Source organism: Salmo salar, chromosome 15, assembly GCF_965601325.2.
Source record: "Salmo salar chromosome 15, fSalSal1, whole genome shotgun sequence".
In the NCBI taxonomy this organism is placed as follows: Eukaryota; Metazoa; Chordata; class Actinopteri; order Salmoniformes; family Salmonidae; genus Salmo; species Salmo salar.
In genome coordinates this window covers 102,473,102-102,494,084 of record NC_138305.1, presented here as the reverse complement: position 1 = coordinate 102,494,084, position 20,983 = coordinate 102,473,102, and the positions used below count along the sequence as shown (strand labels likewise).

Below are 20,983 nucleotides of genomic sequence, written 5' to 3'. Positions count from 1 at the left end.
CTATCCTCTACTGCTCTATCCTTTACTCTACTGCTCTATCCTTTACTCTACTGCTCTATCCTCTACTCTACTGCTCTATCCTCTACTCTACTGCTCTATCCCTTACTCTACTGCTCTATCCTCTACTCTACTGCTCTATCCTCTACTCTACTGTTATATCCTTTACTCTACTGCTCTATCCTCTACTGTTCTATCCTCTACTCTACTGTTCTATCCTCTACTCTACTGTTCTATCCTCTACTGTTCTATCCTCTACTCTACTGCTCTATCCTCTACTCTACTGTTCTATCCTCTACTCTACTGCTCTATCCTCTACTCTACTGTTCTATCCTCTACTCTACTGTTCTATCCTCTACTGTTCTATCCTCTACTCTACTGTTCTATCCTCTACTGCTCTATCCTCTACTCTACTGCACTATCCTCTGCTCTATCCTCTACTCTACTGCTCTATCCTCTACTCTATTGTTCTATCAAATCAAATCAAATCAAATGTATTTATATAGCCCTTCTTACATCAGCTGATATCTCAAACTGCTGTACAGAAACCCAGCCTAAAACCCCAAACAGCAAGCAATGCAGGTGTAGAAGCACGTTGATTTGAACATTTTGACCAACTACTGGGTCAGGCGGCGCCCCACTGTCTGATTCATACCGCTTGATTTATGATGATATCGACTGATTGCAATGATATCGGGTGCTTATACAGTCTACTCTATGATGCACACCGAGAAGCATATGAGATGGTAGGCCAGCGAGGCCACACGTTGGTATAAGTATATGACTACTCACCCATGTTATCTTTAGTGTGTCATACCAATTACGTTTATAAATGAAACTGTACTGGTGCAAATGTAGGATTTACAACTGTACGATATAATCCGTTTTATTGTACACAGTTGTAACATCTCCAGATCAACACGAGAGGGAGGACAAGCTGTATGTGTCGACATAGAGCATGTTTCGGGTGCAGTAATTTGCCATGCCGCTAGTGAGATTAGAGTAAAGACGGTAGATCGCCTGACCGTTCATTATTTGTCATTGGTGAATTCTCCCTGTTACGGCGGAGGGAGCAGTCGTCGCGATGGATCGGCACTTCAATTCAAATACATATTTCGTGTTTTGAAGACAGCATTTTGAAATAGAAGAGATTTCGTTTTTACTTAAAGCACACTTTGTTGTATTGTTTTTACGTCATGGCGGACCGTGGCGTGGATTTCTCCGGTATACCAAAAGAGGTTCGAGACCATTTGGCGGAGTTGGAATTGGAGCTATCGGAAGGTAAGGAGGGTGATGAATCTAACGTAGGGGACTGAATTCAAATTCACACCATGTAGCTTGCTAGCTAACCCACACCGGTATCGATCAAATTAGCACTATGCATTATGTTTATCTTAGTGTACAAGGTGAATAGCAACATTTGAAGCTAATATAGACACACAATCATATTCAGCCAGTAATGTCTGGATGGCTAGCCAGCTAGCAACCCTTTTCTGTTAGCATTGCATTGACAGAAAGAGAATGGTTCGGCCGTGGGTTCTCTTGTCTGACGGTCTCCTACTAGTCTGTTTAATCATTCAAATCAATCAGTTCATAGCTGTTCTATATGTAAAGTCATTGATTAGTCTGTATTCTCTTACATATCCATGATTGAATATCAAAACCACACTTGTCAGAATCATCTGCTAAATTTGGTAATCATGTATCTTCTCATCTGCTAAATTTGGTAATCCATGTATCTTCCCATCTGCTAAATTTGGTAATCCATGCATCTTCTCATCTGCTAAATTTGGTAATCCATGTATCTTCTCATCTGCTAAATTTGGTAATCCATGCATCTTCTCATCTGCTAAATTTGGTAATCCATGCATCTTCTCATCTGCTAAATTTGGTAATCCATGCATCTTCTCATCTGCTAAATTTGGTAATCCATGCATCTTCTCATCTGCTAAATTTGGTAATCCATGCATCTTCTCATCTGCTAAATTTGGTAATCCATGCATCTTCTCATCTGCTAAATTTGGTAATCCATGCATCTTCTCATCTGCTAAATTTGGTAATCCATGCATCTTCTCATCTGCTAAATTTGGTAATCCATGCATCTTCTCATCTGCTAAATTTGGTAATCCATGCATCTTCTCATCTGCTAAATTTGGTAATCCATGCATCTTCTCATCTGCTAAATTTGGTAATCCATGCATCTTCTCATCTGCTAAATTTGGTAATCCATGCATCTTCTCATCTGCTAAATTTGGTAATCCATGCATCTTCTCATCTGCTAAATTTGGTAATCCATGCATCTTCTCATCTGCTAAATTTGGTAATCCATGCATCTTCTCATCTGCTAAATTTGGTAATCCATGCATCTTCTCATCTGCTAAATTTGGTAATCCATGCATCTTCTCATCTGCTAAATTTGGTAATCCATGCATCTTCTCATCTGCTAAATTTGGTAATCCATGCATCTTCTCATCTGCTAAATTTGGTAATCCATGCATCTTCTCATCTGCTAAATTTGGTAATCCATGCATCTTCTCATCTGCTAAATTTGGTAATCCATGCATCTTCTCATCTGCTAAATTTGGTAATCCATGCATCTTCTCATCTGCTAAATTTGGTAATCCATGCATCTTCTCATCTGCTAAATTTGGTAATCCATGCATCTTCTCATCTGCTAAATTTGGTAATCCATGCATCTTCTCATCTGCTAAATTTGGTAATCCATGCATCTTCTCATCTGCTAAATTTGGTAATCCATGCATCTTCTCATCTGCTAAATTTGGTAATCCATGCATCTTCTCATCTGCTAAATTTGGTAATCCATGCATCTTCTCATCTGCTAAATTTGGTAATCCATGCATCTTCTCATCTGCTAAATTTGGTAATCCATGCATCTTCTCATCTGCTAAATTTGGTAATCCATGCATCTTCTCATCTGCTAAATTTGGTAATCCATGCATCTTCTCATCTGCTAAATTTGGTAATCCATGCATCTTCTCATCTGCTAAATTTGGTAATCCATGCATCTTCTCATCTGCAAAATTTGGTAATCCATGCATCTTCTCATCTGCAAAATTTGGTAATCCATGCATCTTCTCATCTGCAAAATTTGGTAATCCATGCATCTTCTCATCTGCAAAATTTGGATAATCCATGCATCTTCTCATCTGCTAAATTTGGTAATCCATGCATCTTCTCATCTGCTAAATTTGGTAATCCATGCATCTTCTCATCTGCTAAATTTGGTAATCCATGCATCTTCTTGACCATCAACTCACGGTTGGTGTCTAGAACCAGTATGTTCCTGTGTCAACCTGAGACTGGCGGTAACATTACCAGTCAGTGGCTGTATTAACGGAATGTGGGGGTTTCAGTCGAGTAATTCTGCATTGCACAACCTGCTTCTTCTCACTGTGTGGGTTTGTGACTGCAGAATGGTAGATGACAGCCACATATGTATATATTCTTATTCCATTCCTTTACTTAGATTTGTGTGTATTAGGTAGTTGTTGTGGAATTGTTAAGATTACTTGTTAGATATTGCTGCACTGTCAGAACTAGGAGCACAAATCTTTCCTTTCCCTCGCAGTAACATCTGATAAACATGTGTATGTAACCAATATGACTTGATTTTGATTTGACAGTCATTGTGATGAAACGTCAGTACTGATACAAGTCACCATCATACAGTACATTCACCTGTTGTCTCTAGGATTTAAAATGTTGCTATGAGTCAATTTACCGTAGGACAGGATGTGATATCATTCGGCCCTCTGCACGGCTTGACCTGAGAGAGTAACCTTTTAACACCCCAATGATGTAGGCTTCTTCATTTGCTTAGGCACACTCAATATGAGCTTGAGCTGTGTGTGTTAGTTGTGGCGGGGAAGTGTTTGTTGTGTGTGGGGCCACATGTGGCACAGGCCCCCATCCCTCCCTCACTCTCCAACAGCTGCACTATAACATCATTGTTTGGCCCTGGGATGCGTTAAGTAGGATGGAGCGGTGTTAAGCGTTTAATGAAACAGTAACAGTACTGTCCTGAACGGCCAGTTGAAGAACGGTGTGATTATGCCTGCCTGTTGATTGATTGTTGTATGGTGTGCTGCAAATTATTTTTACAAATGTTATTTTTTTAAATGGCCACACTCACCAAATCAGAGGAAACGTACCTCAAAAGGCTTTTAAAGAATGGTGCGCACTGGGAAACGTGCCATTCAGAACAAACTGCCACACACAACATAACAAACGCACCCCTGGTGCCTATGTACCTGGACATGGAGCAGTGGTCACCTCAATATTGTTTACATACTGTTTTACCCACTTCATATGTATATACAGTATTCTAGTCAAGACCTATGTTCCATGTACCGAAAGGTCAATGTGTTTCCAGTGCATTTAACTCTACTGATTGTTCTGTTACAAAAACTGTTCTGTTAAATAGCAAATGTTTCTACTCTGGTCTTGTCATGTGATCTCTAGCCAACGTCTGGCAGATGTGGTGCAGAAAGACCGTGCGGATAGGCTAGTCTACATAATGGGATTATTATGGATAATAGTGAGAATAGGTTTATTTATCAAACAGCAGTCAAGCATTGATCATCATGTCACCAGAATAAGACCCTGGATATTTATTGGAAAGGACCATCAACTTTTACCACCCTGTGAGGTTCATCAGAACTTATTTCATCTGTAGCATAATAAACTGCATGCTTTCCCGAGTCGTGTGGGAGGACCACACACCATCACGTGACTTCAAGTTTACTTCGATATGATGGTTATTAAATCAATATTTGCTCATTAAAAGCATTTCCACTGCCATTTCTCACATAATTCATTTTACCAACACAAAAAGATCCTACCATGTTGAATGATTAAATGACCCGTCTGCATTTTATAAAATTGTACCCTAACTTCCTGTTTCTGTCACAGCTGGTGTGATTTTTAAAATACTGTATGACTTTGGATTGAAATGTGGTTACACAGAACCGTATTTTGTCCCCCAACCTGCCTGCCCTCGGTCATAACAAACACCTCCACCACCACCACAGAGCCGCACCAGAGCGGAAATGGCTGTTGGGTTGTTTAGAGGAGAACCGAGCCAAGCGTCCTCTTAAATAACAAGCCAGTTGTGTGTGTGTGTGTGTGTGTGTGTGAAGCCCCCAGTGACCAGTGAGGACAATGAGCCTCATTCAGCTGGTCACAGCCATGGTGGCAGTTAGTAGGCCATCAACTAGACTCTTTGGTTGTGTCCCAAAATGGCACCATATTCCCCTTTAGCCTATAGTGCTCTGCTTTTGACCAGGGTAATGCGCTATATAGGGTGCCATTTGTAACCTAGCCATGGTGTGCTGCAGTGGCATGAGCGGATCTTATAGGAAGGAAGGAAGGAAGGGAGGGAGGGAGGGGTCAGACATAGTTGGGAAGATTGTGTGTGTCTGTGTGTTCAAAGCCCCTGTGTTGTGTTTGTTAGTGTTTAACCAGGAATGACTAGGCGTGACTGACCTGGCCTAGCTAAGAGTTGTATCTCCTACTTGATGGTGGAGACATGTCCCAACTTTATTTCTCATGGTTTACAGAAGCATTAGGCTTATTTTCTGCTTGTTGAGGTATTTGCCTTCGTCAGCAAGGGTTCATTGAGTTGCCTCAGGAATGCTACTTTATTGTTGGTGTTTTGGGATGCTAAGGCAGGCCATGACAGAGGTCGGTTGATATTTGAATCTGGTGTTTGTCAGTTGCTGCTTTCATATTGTTCCATAGGAAACAGTTTTCTGCATTTTCTCTTTTTAACATCTTCTGAAACTAGAAGCACAGGAGCTCTGCTGCCATGTGTGTGGTGTCTGTGTCTGTGTGGTGTCTCTGTGGTGTCTCTGTGGTGTCTGTGTCTCTGTGTGGTGTCTGTGGTGTCTGTGTCTGTGTGGTGTCTGTGTGGTGTCTCTGTGGTGTCTGTGTCTCTGTGTGGTGTCTGTGTCTCTGTGTGGTGGCTGTGTCTCTGTGTGGTGTCTGTGTCTCTGTGTGTCTGTGTGGTGTCTGTGTCTCTGTGGTGTCTGTGTCTCTGTGTGGTGTCTGTGTGGTGTCTGTGTCTCTGTGTGGTGTCTGTGTCTGTGTGGTGTCTGTGTCTCTGTGTGGTGTCTGTGTGGTGTCTGTGTGGTGTCTGTGTCTCTGTGTGGTGTCTCTGTGGTGTCTGTGTCTCTGTATGGTGTCTGTGTCTCTGTGTGGTGTCTCTGTGTGGTGTCTCTGTGTGGTGTCTGTGTCTCTGTGTGGTGTCTGTGTCTCTGTGGTGTCTGTGTCTCTGTGTGGTGTCTGTGTGGTGTCTGTGTCTCTGTGTGGTGTCTGTGTCTCTGTGTGGTGTCTCTGTGGTGTCTGTGTCTCTGTGTGGTGTCTGTGTCTCTGTGTGGTGTCTGTGTCTCTGTGTGTCTGTGTGGTGTCTGTGTGGTGTCTGTGTCTCTGTGTGGTGTCTGTGTCTCTGTGTGGTGTCTGTGTGGTGTCTGTGTGTCTGTGTGGTGTCTGTGTCTCTGTGTGGTGTCTGTGTGGTCTCTGTGTGGTGTCTGTCTCTGTGTGGTGTCTGTGTGGTGTCTGTGTCTCTGTGTGGTGTCTGTGTGTCTGTGTGGTCTCTGTGTGGTGTCTGTGTGGTGTCTGTGTCTCTGTGTGGTGTCTGTGTGGTGGCTGTGTCTCTGTGTGGTGTCTGTGTGTCTGTGTGGTGTCTGTGTCTATGTGTGGTGTCTGTGTCTCTGTGTGGTGTCTGTGTCTCTGTGTGGTGTCTGTGTCTCTGTGTGGTGTCTGTGTCTCTGTGGTGTCTGTGTCTCTGTGTGGTGTCTGTGTGTCTGTGTCTCTGTGTGGTGTCTGTGTGGTGTCTGTGTCTCTGTGTGGTGTCTGTGTGGTGTCTGTGTCTCTGTGTGGTCTCTGTGTGGTGTCTGTGTCTCTGTGTGGTCTCTGTGTCTCTGTGTGGTGTCTGTGTGGTGTCTGTGTCTCTGTGTGGTGTCTGTGTGTCTGTGTGGTGTCTGTGTCTCTGTGTGGTGTCTGTGTCTCTGTGGTGTCTGTGTGGTGTCTGTGTCTCTGTGTGGTCTGTCTCTGTGTGGTGTCTGTGTGGTGTCTGTATGGTGTCTGTGTGGTGTCTGCGTGTCTGTGTCTCTATGTGGTGTCCGTGTGGTGTCCGTGTGGTGTCCGTGTGGTGTCTTTGTGTGTGTGTGTTTGTGAACAATACGATGAGGTCCTGCCTTACCTACTTACTGACTTCTTCAACTACTGCTGCGGTGGCCAGTCCAGATTATTGCCAGTTGCTTCCAATCTAGGCTGGCCAGCCAGGCAGTCAGGCAGTCAGGCAGCCAGGCAGGCAGGCAGGGGAGCTAGTGGATCTAGAGAAACACAGACAGAAACAGCCTCAGCCTCAGAGGCATTGAAATGGGGACAGTCTGAAAAATAAGGACATCAGCACATTGCTGTGCTACGCTATCATCCAGTTTTTAGTAGCAGTCTAGACCTACTTGTTTTTTTTTCTAATGCTTGGAGCTTTTGACCGAGCTCTCTTGCACAATGTAGCCTAACCAATGGAATAGTCTCCAAAGTGCAAATTCAAACCTCACCCCAATACCTCAAAGTATAATTTGAAAGAATTAAAATGCTATTTGAACCCAGGTGACGTCCAACTACAACCATTAGTGACAGCACTGTAGATAAGACATGATGGAGAACAAGAATAAAATGCTATTTGAACCCAGGTGACGTCCAACTACAACCATTAGTGACAGCACTGTAGATAAGACATGATGGAGAACAAGAATAAAATGCTATTTGAACCCAGGTGACGTCCAACTACAACCATTAGTGACAGCACTGTAGATAAGACATGATGGAGAACAAGAATAAAATGCTATTTGAACCCAGGTGACGTCCAACTACAACCATTAGTGACAGCACTGTAGATAAGACATGATGGAGAACAAGAATAAAATGCTATTTGAACCCAGGTGACGTCCAACTACAACCATTAGTGACAGCACTGTAGATAAGACATGATGGAGAACAAGAATAAAATGCTATTTGAACCCAGGTGACGTCCAACTACAACCATTAGTGACAGCACTGTAGATAAGACATGATGGAGAACAAGAATAAAATGCTATTTGAACCCAGGTGACGTCCAACTACAACCATTAGTGACAGCACTGTAGATAAGACATGATGGAGAACAAGAATAAAATGCTATTTGAACCCAGGTGACGTCCAACTACAACCATTAGTGACAGCACTGTAGATAAGACATGATGGAGAACAAGAATAAAATGCTATTTGAACCCAGGTGACGTCCAACTACAACCATTAGTGACAGCACTGTAGATAAGACATGATGGAGAACAAGAATAAGGAAGGTCCTTAACTTCCACTTCCTTCCCTTGGTCAAGTTGTCTGAACTGAACTGTGGACAACGTGGATGGGATTGAGCTTGCAGTACAGTAGCATGTTGTGTTTTCCTGCCAGCCAGAGCCTAGAGGGCTTTACTTGAGACAGATGACAGGCTTGTGACTGACAGACCGTTCCTTCCTCTAGTTTTCTAACAGCTGATGAGCCTTGTGCTTTGTTGCTGTATCAGACATGGGTTTAAATAAAAGTTGACGTCATGGCTTGCCTGGTTAAATGGACCCAAAATCTAGTCCCAAATCTGTAAACACAGCCCATTTGGGACTCCAGGCAAGCTAGCGCAAACACTTGAAGTATTTGAAAGGTTTGAAATAGTATTTGAACCCAGGTCTATGTGGTGTATATAGAGGTACGGTTAAAGTCTCTGGCCATAACTAGTAACAAGGACTTAAAAGCTGAGAGAGATGTATTATGTCCAGCTTGAAGCTAGGCCAAGCATCCCCCTACTCTCTCTAGGGGCTTTAGACTCAACTGGACATGATACTGTGGGCCTTGTTAACTCTTGTACCAGATGTTGGTTGGAACAAGCACTTTTTGTCAGTGTATTTTTACAGTAGAGCTTTTTGGAACAAGCACTTTTTGTGAGTGTATTTTTACAGTAGAGCTTTTTGGAACAAGCACTTGTTGTGAGTTCATAGGCTATACAGTAAAGCTTGCACCAATTCAGACCATATTGAAATGGGCTAGCTAGCCTATATCAAATTGACAAGCAGTTGTTGTATTCAGGCAAGAGTGCATCTTATGTGACTTGTTTTGTGCCAAGACTCAGGGTTTGATACGGCGACCATCATGATTTATTCAAACAGTAATGTAAATAAACCACCTTTCTTAAGAGGCAACAACGGCACAGGAATGCCTCCCTGTGTGTGTGTGTGTGTGTGTGTGTGTGTGTGTGTGTGTGTGTGTGTGTGTGTGTGTGTGTGTGTGTGTGTGTGTGTGTGTCAGGGTTCCACATACAGGGAGGTTTGGAAACCCTCCAGACCAGTCAATCATCCCCGTCAGTGGCCCGCTTCGGCCAATGAAAATAATATTTTAACAATGCCTTTTTAAACTTGGTTATATAATTGATGAAAAAAAGATTCCTGAAACTGAAGCCAATTTCTGAAGCCAATTTCACAAAAAGGAACTCAGTCGGGGTCTCAACTTACTGTTGACAGTAATAGAATACAGTAATAAAATACAGTAATAAAATACACAAGGTGCAATGTGGTTGTGCATCAGCAGTCACTCAATTAGCCCATGTCAGCAATTTATTTGGATTGGTAAGTTAGTCTAGCGGCCAGCTAGCTACATTGATAGTAAGCATGGTCAAATGACCCACCTGGGTTAGGCCCATTTCATCATCTGTTATGATATTAAAAACATTTTCCTCCACCCTCTGGTAAAATTGCAGGAAATGTGCTGTAAAACTGCATTTTCTTCATGCTGCCCCATGGCAAAATGTGTAGAATTGCAGCAAACTTGCTTGAAATGGCAACGTTATCACTACGCCACATGGCAAAATGTGCAGAATTGCAGGAAATGAACTTTAAAAGGTCATATTTGTCTCTTCGCTGTCACGAGTGGGGCCTCTAACAGATGGTTGTTGGGTGGAGGTAAGACCGACAGTGGTAAGAAACATGTTCCAAGTTATATCTACCAGTAAATGCTAAGAAAATAATGGCTATGCAAAACAGATATTTAAAAAGTTCAAAGTCTAGGTTGAATATTTACGATGCGCAATTCCGTCATCATGGAATAGCCTGCCTTGAAAATCAGACATTTCCTCTAGGCTATGGTCCTTGAAAATCAGACATTTCCTCTAGGCTATGGTCCTTGAAAATCAGACATTTCCTCTAGGCTATAGTCCTTGAAAATCAGACATTTCCTCTAGGCTATGGTCCTTGAAAATCAGACATTTCCTCTAGGCTATGGTCCTTGAAAATCAGACATTTCCTCTAGGCTATGGTCCTTGAAAATCAGACATTTCCTCTAGGCTATGGTCCTTGAAAATCAGACATTTCCTCTAGGCTATGGTCCTTGAAAATCAGACATTTCCTCTAGGCTATGGTCCTTGAAAATCAGACATTTCCTCTAGGCTATGGTCCTTGAAAATCAGACATTTCCTCTAGGCTATGGTCCTTGAAAAGTCTTGAAGTTCTACTGCTCCAATATAATTATTCTGTGATTTTCATTTCTGACCAGTTTTTTGAGAGATGTAGGTGCTTTCGTTTGTTTACTGCCATTTCCATTGAAGGGTATTGAAGGGTATTGCGTTAGTCGCGGTAAAACCATGTGTTGTCATCAACTTGGTTTCTCGTTTATAAACATGATACAGTAACCCTTCAATAACTCTTCAACATCTCAAATGGCGAGACTTACCAATGTCTGTATAAACCCTGTATAGGCTACTTGCTCGGCCTGCAAATGAAAGATGAAAATCACCTGCTATTGTAATGATGCACATATCAGTCGCTTTCCTGTCAGATCTTGACCCGGGCCAGTATTTTTTTCATTCGGGCCAGTAGCTTTCAGTTGGCACTGGCCCGGTGTGCCACTGGCAAATGTACCTGAATGTCAATCCCTTCTGTGTGCAGTACGCATAGGGCCAATGTGTCTACCACTTCATGTAGCCATTACAGCCTGTTTTTGGGTAGATGGAAAGGCCTGGTAGAATCATGATTATTTGTCTCAAGCCAGAAACTACTCTTCCCAAACACAAGATTTTAGATTTTTCCCAGACCATTGAAAATGGTCCCTGATGTGGTCTAAGCATTGTTGTAGACTTAGAGCATCCAATTTAGTTGTTTTTCTATACATTTTGAGAGGAAAACCTCAATCACAGTCCTATTTGGTATCAAGTATATCTTTTTAATTCTGCCTTCTAGAGGATTTTGCAGAAAATAGCACATGGCACTTTGAAATCTGCGATAAATACAATATATATGTTTTTGCTTTTACATAGTGCTGAGCGATTAGTGTTTTTTGTGGTTGTTTCGGTTTGATAAAAAATTAAAAATTGGTTTGGATAATAAGAAAAAAAACCATTAAATGCATTATGAAATGACATTAAAATGATTTTAGAGCTTTTTAATGGAAATTCCAAAGCCAAAAATAGTGAATATTAAATGGCCAAAACATTGAAGATATTCCATTGTCTCTGTCATGTCCCCATACTGTACTGTGTGTAGTCATCCTGTTTAGCTAGCCTGCCAACATATACTGCAGAGCTGTCTGACAATCATTTTACTAGTTCTTCAAAGTAGATGAGCCATACTTTCAGTAACTGTCTGTCCCTCTGGTCGTTGTATACATTCCGCTCTCATGCGATCTGTATGTATTTAACCTAACATAGCAGGCGTAAAAGTGTATCTGTCCAGAGATCTGTATATAATGACGATGTTCCTGTCCCTCCCTAAAGGTGGGAACGCAGGCGACAAGCTTAGACCCTCTTCCTCTCTGATGTCTGTCCCAGCCGGAAAAAACAGGTGCAATGGAGTTTAGATTTTCTTTTATACGTTATGACTTTACTTGCATAAACTGTGGATGGAAACACGGTCAATGTATACTGAACAAAAATATAAACACAACATATAAAGTGTTGGTTTCATGAGCTGAAATAAAAGATCCCAGATATTTTCCATACGAACAAGAAGCTTATTTCTCAAAAATGTTGGGCACAAATGTGTTCACCTCCGTGTTAGTGAACATTTTGTCCTTTTCTCTACTGTGAACAGTCAATGATGTTTCCCATGTTTCTCTTTAGGGTGGACAAAGGCCTGAATAAGTACTTAACCTTTATTTAACTACGCAAGTTGGTTAAGAACAAATTCTTATTTACAATGACGGCCTAGGAACTGCCTTGTTCAGGGGCAGATTTCTTACCTTGTCAGCTCGGGGGCACGGCTGTCACCACTCGTCTCTGTCCCAGGGGGCACGGCTGTCACCACTCGTCTCTGTCCCAGGAGGCAAGGCTGTCACCACTCGTCTCTGTCCCAGGGGGCACGGCTGTCACCACTCGTCTCTGTCCCAGGAGGCAAGGCTGTCACCACTCGACTCTGTCCCAGGAGGCACGGCTGTCACCACTCGACTCTGTCCCAGGGGGCAAGGCTGTCACCACTCGACTCTGTCCCAGGGGGCAAGGCTGTCACCACTCGTCTCTGTCCCAGGAGGCAAGGCTGTCACCACTCGTCTCTGTCCCAGGGGGCACGGCTGTCACCACTCGTCTCTGTCCCAGGGGGCAAGGCTGTCACCACTCGTCTCTGTCCCAGGAGGCAAGGCTGTCACCACTCGTCTCTGTCCCAGGGGGCACGGCTGTCACCACTCGACTCTGTCCCAGGAGGCACGGCTGTCACCACTCGACTCTGTCCCAGGGGGCACGGCTGTCACCACTCGTCTCTGTCCCAGGGGGCACGGCTGTCACCACTCGTCTCTGTCCCAGGGGGCAAGGCTGTCACCACTCGTCTCTGTCCCAGGGGGCAAGGCTGTCACCACTCGTCTCTGTCCCAGGGGGCAAGGCTGTCACCACTCGTCTCTGTCCCAGGGGGCACGGCTGTCACCACTCGTCTCTGTCCCAGGGGGCAAGGCTGTCACCACTCGTCTCTGTCCCAGGGGGCAAGGCTGTCACCACTCGTCTCTGTCCCAGGGGGCACGGCTGTCACCACTCGTCTCTGTCCCAGGGGGCACGGCTGTCACCACTCGTCTCTGTCCCAGGGGGCAAGGCTGTCACCACTCGTCTCTGTCCCAGGAGGCAAGGCTGTCACCACTCGTCTCTGTCCCAGGGGGCACGGCTGTCACCACTCGACTCTGTCCCAGGAGGCACGGCTGTCACCACTCGTCTCTGTCCCAGGAGGCACGGCTGTCACCACTCGTCTCTGTCCCAGGAGGCACGGCTGTCACCACTCGTCTCTGTCCCAGGAGGCACGGCTGTCACCACTTGATTCTGTCCCAGGAGGTGTGTGTGTGTGTGTGTGTGTGTCATCCTACCACACAGGTAGTTGTTGAGGTGTATGTGGCAACAACTTGGGTCATGTTGAGTCGACAGGGAATGGGTTCCTCCTGGAAGAGGCACTTGGGTCATGTTGAGTCGACAGGGAATGGGTTCCTCCTGGAAGAGGCACTTGGGTCATGTTGAGTCGACAGGGAATGGGTTCCTCCTGGAAGAAGCACTTGGGTCATGTTGAGTCGACAGGGAATGGGTTCCTCCTGGAAGAAGCACTTGGGTCATGTTGAGTTGACAGGGAATGGGTTCCTCCTGGAAGAAGCACTTGGGTCATGTTGAGTCGACAGGGAATGGGTTCCTCCTGGAAGAAGCACTTGGGTCATGTTGAGTCGACAGGGAATGGGTTCCTCCTGGAAGAAGCACTTGGGTCATGTTGAGTCGACAGGGAATGGGTTCCTCCTGGAAGAAGCACTTGGGTCATGTTGAGTCGACAGGGAATGGGTTCCTCCTGGAAGAAGCACTTGGGTCATGTTGAGTTGACAGGGAATGGGTTCCTCCTGGAAGAAGCACTTGGGTCATGTTGAGTCGACAGGGAATGGGTTCCTCCTGGAAGAAGCACTTGGGTCATGTTGAGTTGACAGGGAATGGGTTCCTCCTGGAAGAAGCACTTGGGTCATGTTGAGTTGACAGGGAATGGGTTCCTCCTGGAAGAAGCACTTGGGTCATGTTGAGTCGACAGGGAATGGGTAGGAGGAGGAGTTAACTCAGGTTGGATAAGTTCAGGTTGTCTTCAGTTGGCATGAAACAGTAGGCAGCGCACATTTTTTCCTTTCAAATTGATAACGACCAGCTTTTCTTGGATCCAAACCTTGATCGGTAGCTTGCAGATTCACACGCTTCAAAACGTCACTACAGAATATTGCTCTAGCCTCGTTGTTGTAACATGAGACAGAAGATATTCTCTCTTGGACTAGGTTAGATGAGATTGACAAAACATGACTTTCCACATGTTTAGAGACAGGGTAAATATTCTCACTGTTAAACCATGCATGAAGTTAGCATTAGGCCTAATCACTGCATTTAGGCTCAGCGCCTCCCCTTCAGGACAAAGCTAGGTCAGTCCCAGCAGAGTGACAAAACCTGTTCTCTGGCACTGTCACTGTGGAGCTGTTCACCTAAGTGAGTGAGTGAGTGGGATGCACCTGATTCACATGAATGTTTCATAGAGCTATGTCAGGTGATGAATTATGGGGAGGCATGAAGTTGGATTCACTCTGTCTTAAAGGGATACTGCGAGATTCTGTTCTATGTACCTGGAGTCAGATGAATTTGTGGATACCATGTTTGTATGAAGGAAGTTAGTGGTACTTTCGCGAGCCAGTGCTAACTAGCGTTAGCGCAATGACTGGAAGTCTACAGGTACGGTATCTCGGCTTGTTGTGTTGACTTGAGAGTAAACTAAACCGGGAGTGGGCAAAATACATCAGCCCATTCAATATTTTTGTTGTGGGCAAACAAAAAAACATTCCAGGCCTCTCTTGAACATCCAAAACTAGTAGTATGTTGTAATGAACCTATATCGAGTGGTGCGTGGTAATGGACCCATATCGAGTGGTGCGTGGTAATGGACCTATATCGAGTGGTGCGTGGTAATGGACCTATATCGAGTGGTGCGTGGTAATGGACCTATATCGAGTGGTGCGTGGTAATGGACCTATATCGAGTGGTGCGTGGTAATAGACCTATATCGACTGGTGCGTGGTAATGGACCTATATCGAGTGGTGTGTGGTAATCGACCTATATCGAGTGGTGCGTGGTAATGGACCTATATCGAGTGGTGCGTGGTAATTGACCTATATCGAGTGGTGCGTGGTAATGGACCTATATCGAGTGGTGCGTGGTAATGGACCTATATCGAGTGGTGCGTGGTAATGGACCTATATCGAGTGGTGCGTGGTAATGGACCCATATTGAGTGGTGCGTGGTAATGGACCCATATCGAGTGGTGCGTGGTAATGGACCTATATCGAGTGGTGCGTGGTAATGGACCTATATCGAGTGGTGCGTGGTAATGGACCCATATCGAGTGGTGCGTGGTAATGGACCCATATCGAGTGGTGCGTGGTAATGGACCCATATCGAGTGGTGCGTGGTAATGGACCCATATCGAGTGGTGCGTGGTAATGGACCTATATCGAGTGGTGCGTGGTAATGGACCTATATCGAGTGGTGCGTGGTAATGGACCCATATCGAGTGGTGCGTGGTAATGGACCTATATCGAGTGGTATGTTGTAATGGACCCATATCGAGTGGTGCGTGGTAATGGACCCATATCGAGTGGTGCGTGGTAATGGACCTATATCGAGTGGTATGTTGTAATGGACCCATAGCGAGTGGTGCGTGGTAATGGACCTATATCGAGTGGTGCGTGGTAATGGACCCATATCGAGTGGTGCGTGGTAATGGACCTATATCGATTGGTGCGTGGTAATGGACCTATATCGAGTAGTATGTTGTAATGGACCCATATCGATTGGTGCGTGGTAATGGACCTATATCGAGTAGTATGTTGTAATGGACCCATATCGAGTGGTGCGTGGTAATTGACCCATATCGAGTGGTGCGTGGTAATGGACCCATATCGAGTGGTGCGTGGTAATGGACCCATATCGAGTGGTGCGTGGTAATGGACCTATATCGAGTGGTATGTTGTAATGGACCCATATCGAGTGGTGCATGGTAATGGACCCATATCGAGTGGTATGTTGTAATGGACCCATATCGAGTGGTGCGTGGTAATGGACCTATATCGAGTGGTGCGTGGTAATGGACCCATATCGAGTGGTGCGTGGTAATGGACCTATATCGAGTGGTACGTGGTAATGGACCTATATCGAGTGGTGCGTGGTAATGGACCTATATCGAGTGGTGCGTGGTAATGGACCTATATCGAGTGGTGCGTGGTAATGGACCTATATCGAGTGGTGCGTGGTAATGGACCTATATTGAGTGGTGCGTGGTAATGGACCCATATCGAGTGGTGCGTGGTAATGGACCTATAGCGAGTGGTGCGTGGTAATGGACCTATATCGAGTGGTGCGTGGTAATGGACCTATATCGAGTGGTGCGTGGTAATGGACCTATATCGAGTGGTGCGTGGTAATGGACCTATATCGAGTGGTGCGTGGTAATGGAACTATATCGAGTGGTGCGTGGTTATGGACCTATATCGAGTGGTGCGTTGTAATTGATTTTGACAAACTAGTCGGTCCCAAAAAATTCAGTGACCTTCTGTTGAATTTCGAAATACTGATGTGGCCCTCGAGCCAAATCCTTTTCCCACCCCTGTGTTAAACTAAACTGCCTTGGAGTCAGTCAGAGGCCCAGCGGATTCCTATAGGCATGTGCTGACACCTACCACCACTATAACCACCACATGCCAGTCAGTCACTCACACCCAGATTTTACAAGTTACAAATCTATCATCACTGCAGAAAGGAGAGGCATTGTGTTACTAAAATGCAACTGCCACGTTCTCTGATTTACATGTATCAGACAGTAGGGAGGGTCAGTGTGACATTGAGTCCCATCAGGTAGTCTGAGTTCAGATGTGTCCATGTAAGCAGCATTATTATGGAAATCGTTCGTTTTGCAAAGCATGTAAACGTTTAAATCCAACTATAATATTAATCTGACTATTCCCAATCGGGGCAGGTAAAATTAGCAGCTGCCAAATGCGGGTAGATTTTGGCATTTATGGGTAAGATGTCTATTTCATCAGCCACGTTGGTGGGTGGTCAGGGCTCCACAGTGCGAGCATTTCACTCACATTTCTGAATACGAATAGTCAAGTATGATCACATTTATAGTCAAATAAATGCTGCAGTAGCTGTTTGCCGTTTTGTTTCATAGCTGATAAACTATAGCCAATTCCACCTTGCACTGCATCACTGCCTGGCTAGGGGCTAATTGGTCTAATTTACTTTAAACGAAAGTCTACTGAAGTGAGACTTGGTCCTTGTGTTTCTTGGCTATTTAAATAGTTTTGTTCCCAAGCTAGGTTGTTTTTCTGTGTTTGAGTTACAACTTTAAACATTACAAAGCATGCTCATCTGTTTTGGGGGGTTTTGTTGGTGTAATTTTTACAGCAATTTTTTTATATTTTGGCTGGTAAAATAATAATGCTTTTAAAATCTACCTGTCACTGTGGCTGGTGGACCAAAAAGTACATTTTATGCCACGTTCTCAAAAATCATATTATTGTGTGCATGTAGCCTTACTCAATGACTATCCCAAATACGACCTATTCCCTATAGTGCACTATTTTTGACCAGGGCCCTATGGCGCCATTTGGGGGTCACCCAATGGCTCTATAAACTACAGCCTTGTTGTCTTTGCCTGGGTTGTGTTCGTTAGGGCACGTACCGTAAACAAAACCTTTAAATCGGTGTGCATCAGAATGCAAAAACTAGACATAGTTGGTAGTCCATCCCTGTTTCAGTCCGTTTTGTTCTATTTGGTGCCTAATGAACACGACCCTGTTGTCAGAATGTGCCAACCGATAATGTTCTGGAATCTGGTTTAAACACGGGTTCCCATGCTTGTTCAATGAACCATAAACATTTTACATTTTAGTCATTTAGCAGATGCTCTTATCCAGAGCGACTTACAGTAGTGAATGCATAAATTTCATTAAAAAAAATGTTTCTCCATTCTGGTCCCCCGTGGGAATCGAACTCACAACCCTGGCGTTGCAAACACCATGCTCTACCAACTGAGCCACACGGGACCATAAACAATTAATGAACATGCACCTGTGGCACGGTCGTTAATTAAGACACTAACAGCTTACAGACGGTAGGCAATTAAGGTCACAGTTATGAAAACTTAGGACACTAAAGAGGCCTTTCTACTGGACTCTGAAAAACACCAAAAGAAAGATGGCCAGGGTCCCTGCTCATCTGTGTGAACATGCTGCAAGGAGGCATGAGGACTGTAGATGTGGCCAGGGCTATAAATTGCAATGTCTGTCCTGTGAGACGCCTAAGACAGCGCTACAGGGAGACAGGACGGACAGCTGATCGTCCTTGCAGTGGCAGACCATGTGTAACAACACCTGCACAGGATCGGTATATCCGAACATCACACCTGCGAGACAGGTACAGGATGGTAACAACAACTGCCCCAGGAACGCACAATCCCTTCATCGGTGCTCAGACTGTCCGCAATAAGCTGAGAGATGCTGGACTGAGGTCTTGTAGGCCTGTTGTAAGGAATGAACGTTACACCGAGGCCTGTACTCTGGAGCAGGATCGATTTGGAGGTGGAGGGTCCGTCATGGTCTGGGCGGTGTGTCACAGCATCATCGGACTGAGCTTGTTGTCATTGCAGGCAATCTCAATGCTGTGCGTTACAGGGAAGACATCCTCCTCCCTCATGTGGTACTCTTCCTGCAGGCTCATCTTGACATGACCCTCCAGCATGACAATGCCACCAGTCATACTGCTCGTTCTGTGCATGATTTCCTGCAAGACAGGAATGTCAGTGTTCTGCCATGGCCAGCGAAGAGCCCGGATCTCAATCCCATTGACTATGTCTGGGACCTGTTGGATCGGAGGGTGAGGGCTAGGGCCATTCCCCCCAGAAATGTCCGGGAACTTGCAGGTGCCTTGGTGGAAGAGTGAGGTAAACATCTCACAGCAAGAACTGGCAAATCTGGTGCAGTCCATGAGGAGGAGATGCACTGCAGTACTTAATGCAGCTGGTGGTCACACCAGATACCCCCCCCCCCCCTTTGTTCAGGGACACATTATTCAATTTCTGTTAATCATATGTCTGTGGAACTTGTTCATTTTATGTCTCAGTTGTTGAATCTTGTTATGTTCATACAAATATTTACACATGTTAACCTCTCTGGGGTATGTGGGACGCTGTCTCCCACACACACACAATAGCGGGACACGCAATTCAACAGCCAGTGAAATAGCAGGGCGGCAAATTCAAAACAACAAAAATCTCATAATTCAAATTTCTCAAACATACAACTATTATATCCCATTTTAAAGATACACTTCTCGTTAATCCAACCACATTGTCCGATTTCAAAAAGGCTTTACGGCGAAAGCATAACATTAGATTATTTTAGGACGGCGCTGAGACAAGAAAAACCACAGCCATTTTCCAAGCAAGGAGAGGCGTCACAAAAAACAGAAATACAGCTAATGAATCACTAACCTTTGACGATCTTCATCAGATGACACTTCCAGGACTCAATGTTACACAATACATGTATGTTTTGTTCGATAAAGTTCATATTTATATCCAAAAACCCCATTTTACATTGACGTGTGATGTTTAGAAAATGTTTTGCCTCCAAAACCTCCGGTGAATGAGCACATCAATTTACAAAAATACTCGTCATAAACGTTGAGAAAATTTACAACAGATATTGAAAGAATTATAGATACACTTCTCCTTAATGCAACCGCTGTGTCAGATTTCAAAATAGCTTTACGGCGAAAGCACATTGTTCAATATTCTGAGTACAGAGCTCAGCCATCAAAGCAAGCTATACAGTTACCCGCCAAGTTCTGGAGTCAACAAAACTCAGAAATAGTATTATAAATCTTCACTTACCTTTGCTGATCTTCGTCGGAATGCACTCCCAGGACTCCCACTTCCACAAGAAATGTTCGATAAACTCCATATTTATGTCCAAATACCTCCGTTTTGTTTGCGCGTTCAGATCACTATTCCAAATGCACAATGCGCGAGCGCAAATCCCTAGACGAAAAGTCAAAAAGTTCCACTACCGTTCGTAGAAACATATCAAATGATGTTTACAATCAATCCTTAGGGTCTTTTTATCATAAATATTCAATAATATTCCAACCGGACAATAGCGTGTTCATTACAGAGGAAAAAGAAGGAACGGCGCGCCTGTGTTACCGCGCAGTAAACAACTCATTTGCCTCAGGCAGTCCACTTGTTGAGTCGGCTCTTATTCTCTCCCCAGTAACAGTAGAAGCATGAAACAAGGTTCTAAAGACTGTTGACATCTAGTAGAAAGAAGCCTTAGGAAGTGCAAAGTGAACCCTAAGTGACTGTATACTGTATAGGCAATCACTTGAAAAACTACAAACCTCAGATTTCCACACTTCCTGGTTGGATTTTTCTCAGGTTTTTGCCTGCCATATGAGTTCTGTTATACTTACAGACATAATTCAAACAGTTTTAGAAACTTCAGAGTGTTTTCTATCCAAATCGACTAATAATATGCATATCCTACCTTCTGAGCCTGAGTAGCAGGCAGTTTACTACGGGCACGCCTTTCATCCGGACGTCAAAATACTGCCCCCTACCCTAGAGAAGTTAAGTTTGCTGAAAATAAACGCAGTTGACGTTGAGAGGACGTTTCTTTTTTTGCTGAGTTTAGTTGTGTGGAGTCCCTGTAACCCTAGATTCAGATCATTCAGGTGAGAAAAAACATCACCCAGGTAGGCCAGTCGTGTGAGAAACTTGTCATCATACAAGCTTTCAGACAATTGGAAATTATGGTCCGTAAAGAGAGCTTTAAGCTAGTCTCTCAATACATTTTGTCTTTTGTCAATACTTTTCCTCTTGATAACCAGTGCACTTCTGTATG

The 20,983-nt window shown here is 44.3% G+C and overlaps 1 protein-coding gene across 1 annotated transcript in view; it reads left to right on the top strand.

The window, feature by feature from the left end:
• Positions 1–1,022: 1,022 nt before the first annotated feature.
• The window catches only part of LOC106572725 (disco-interacting protein 2 homolog B-A), a 141,165-nt gene continuing 121,204 nt past the window's right edge, over positions 1,023–20,983 (top strand). Inside the window, exon 1 of the mRNA XM_082962231.1 lies at positions 1,023–1,278. Coding sequence (XP_082818357.1) covers positions 1,194–1,278 — 85 coding nt within the window. The 5' untranslated portion in view covers positions 1,023–1,193. The remainder of the gene's footprint in view (positions 1,279–20,983) is intronic.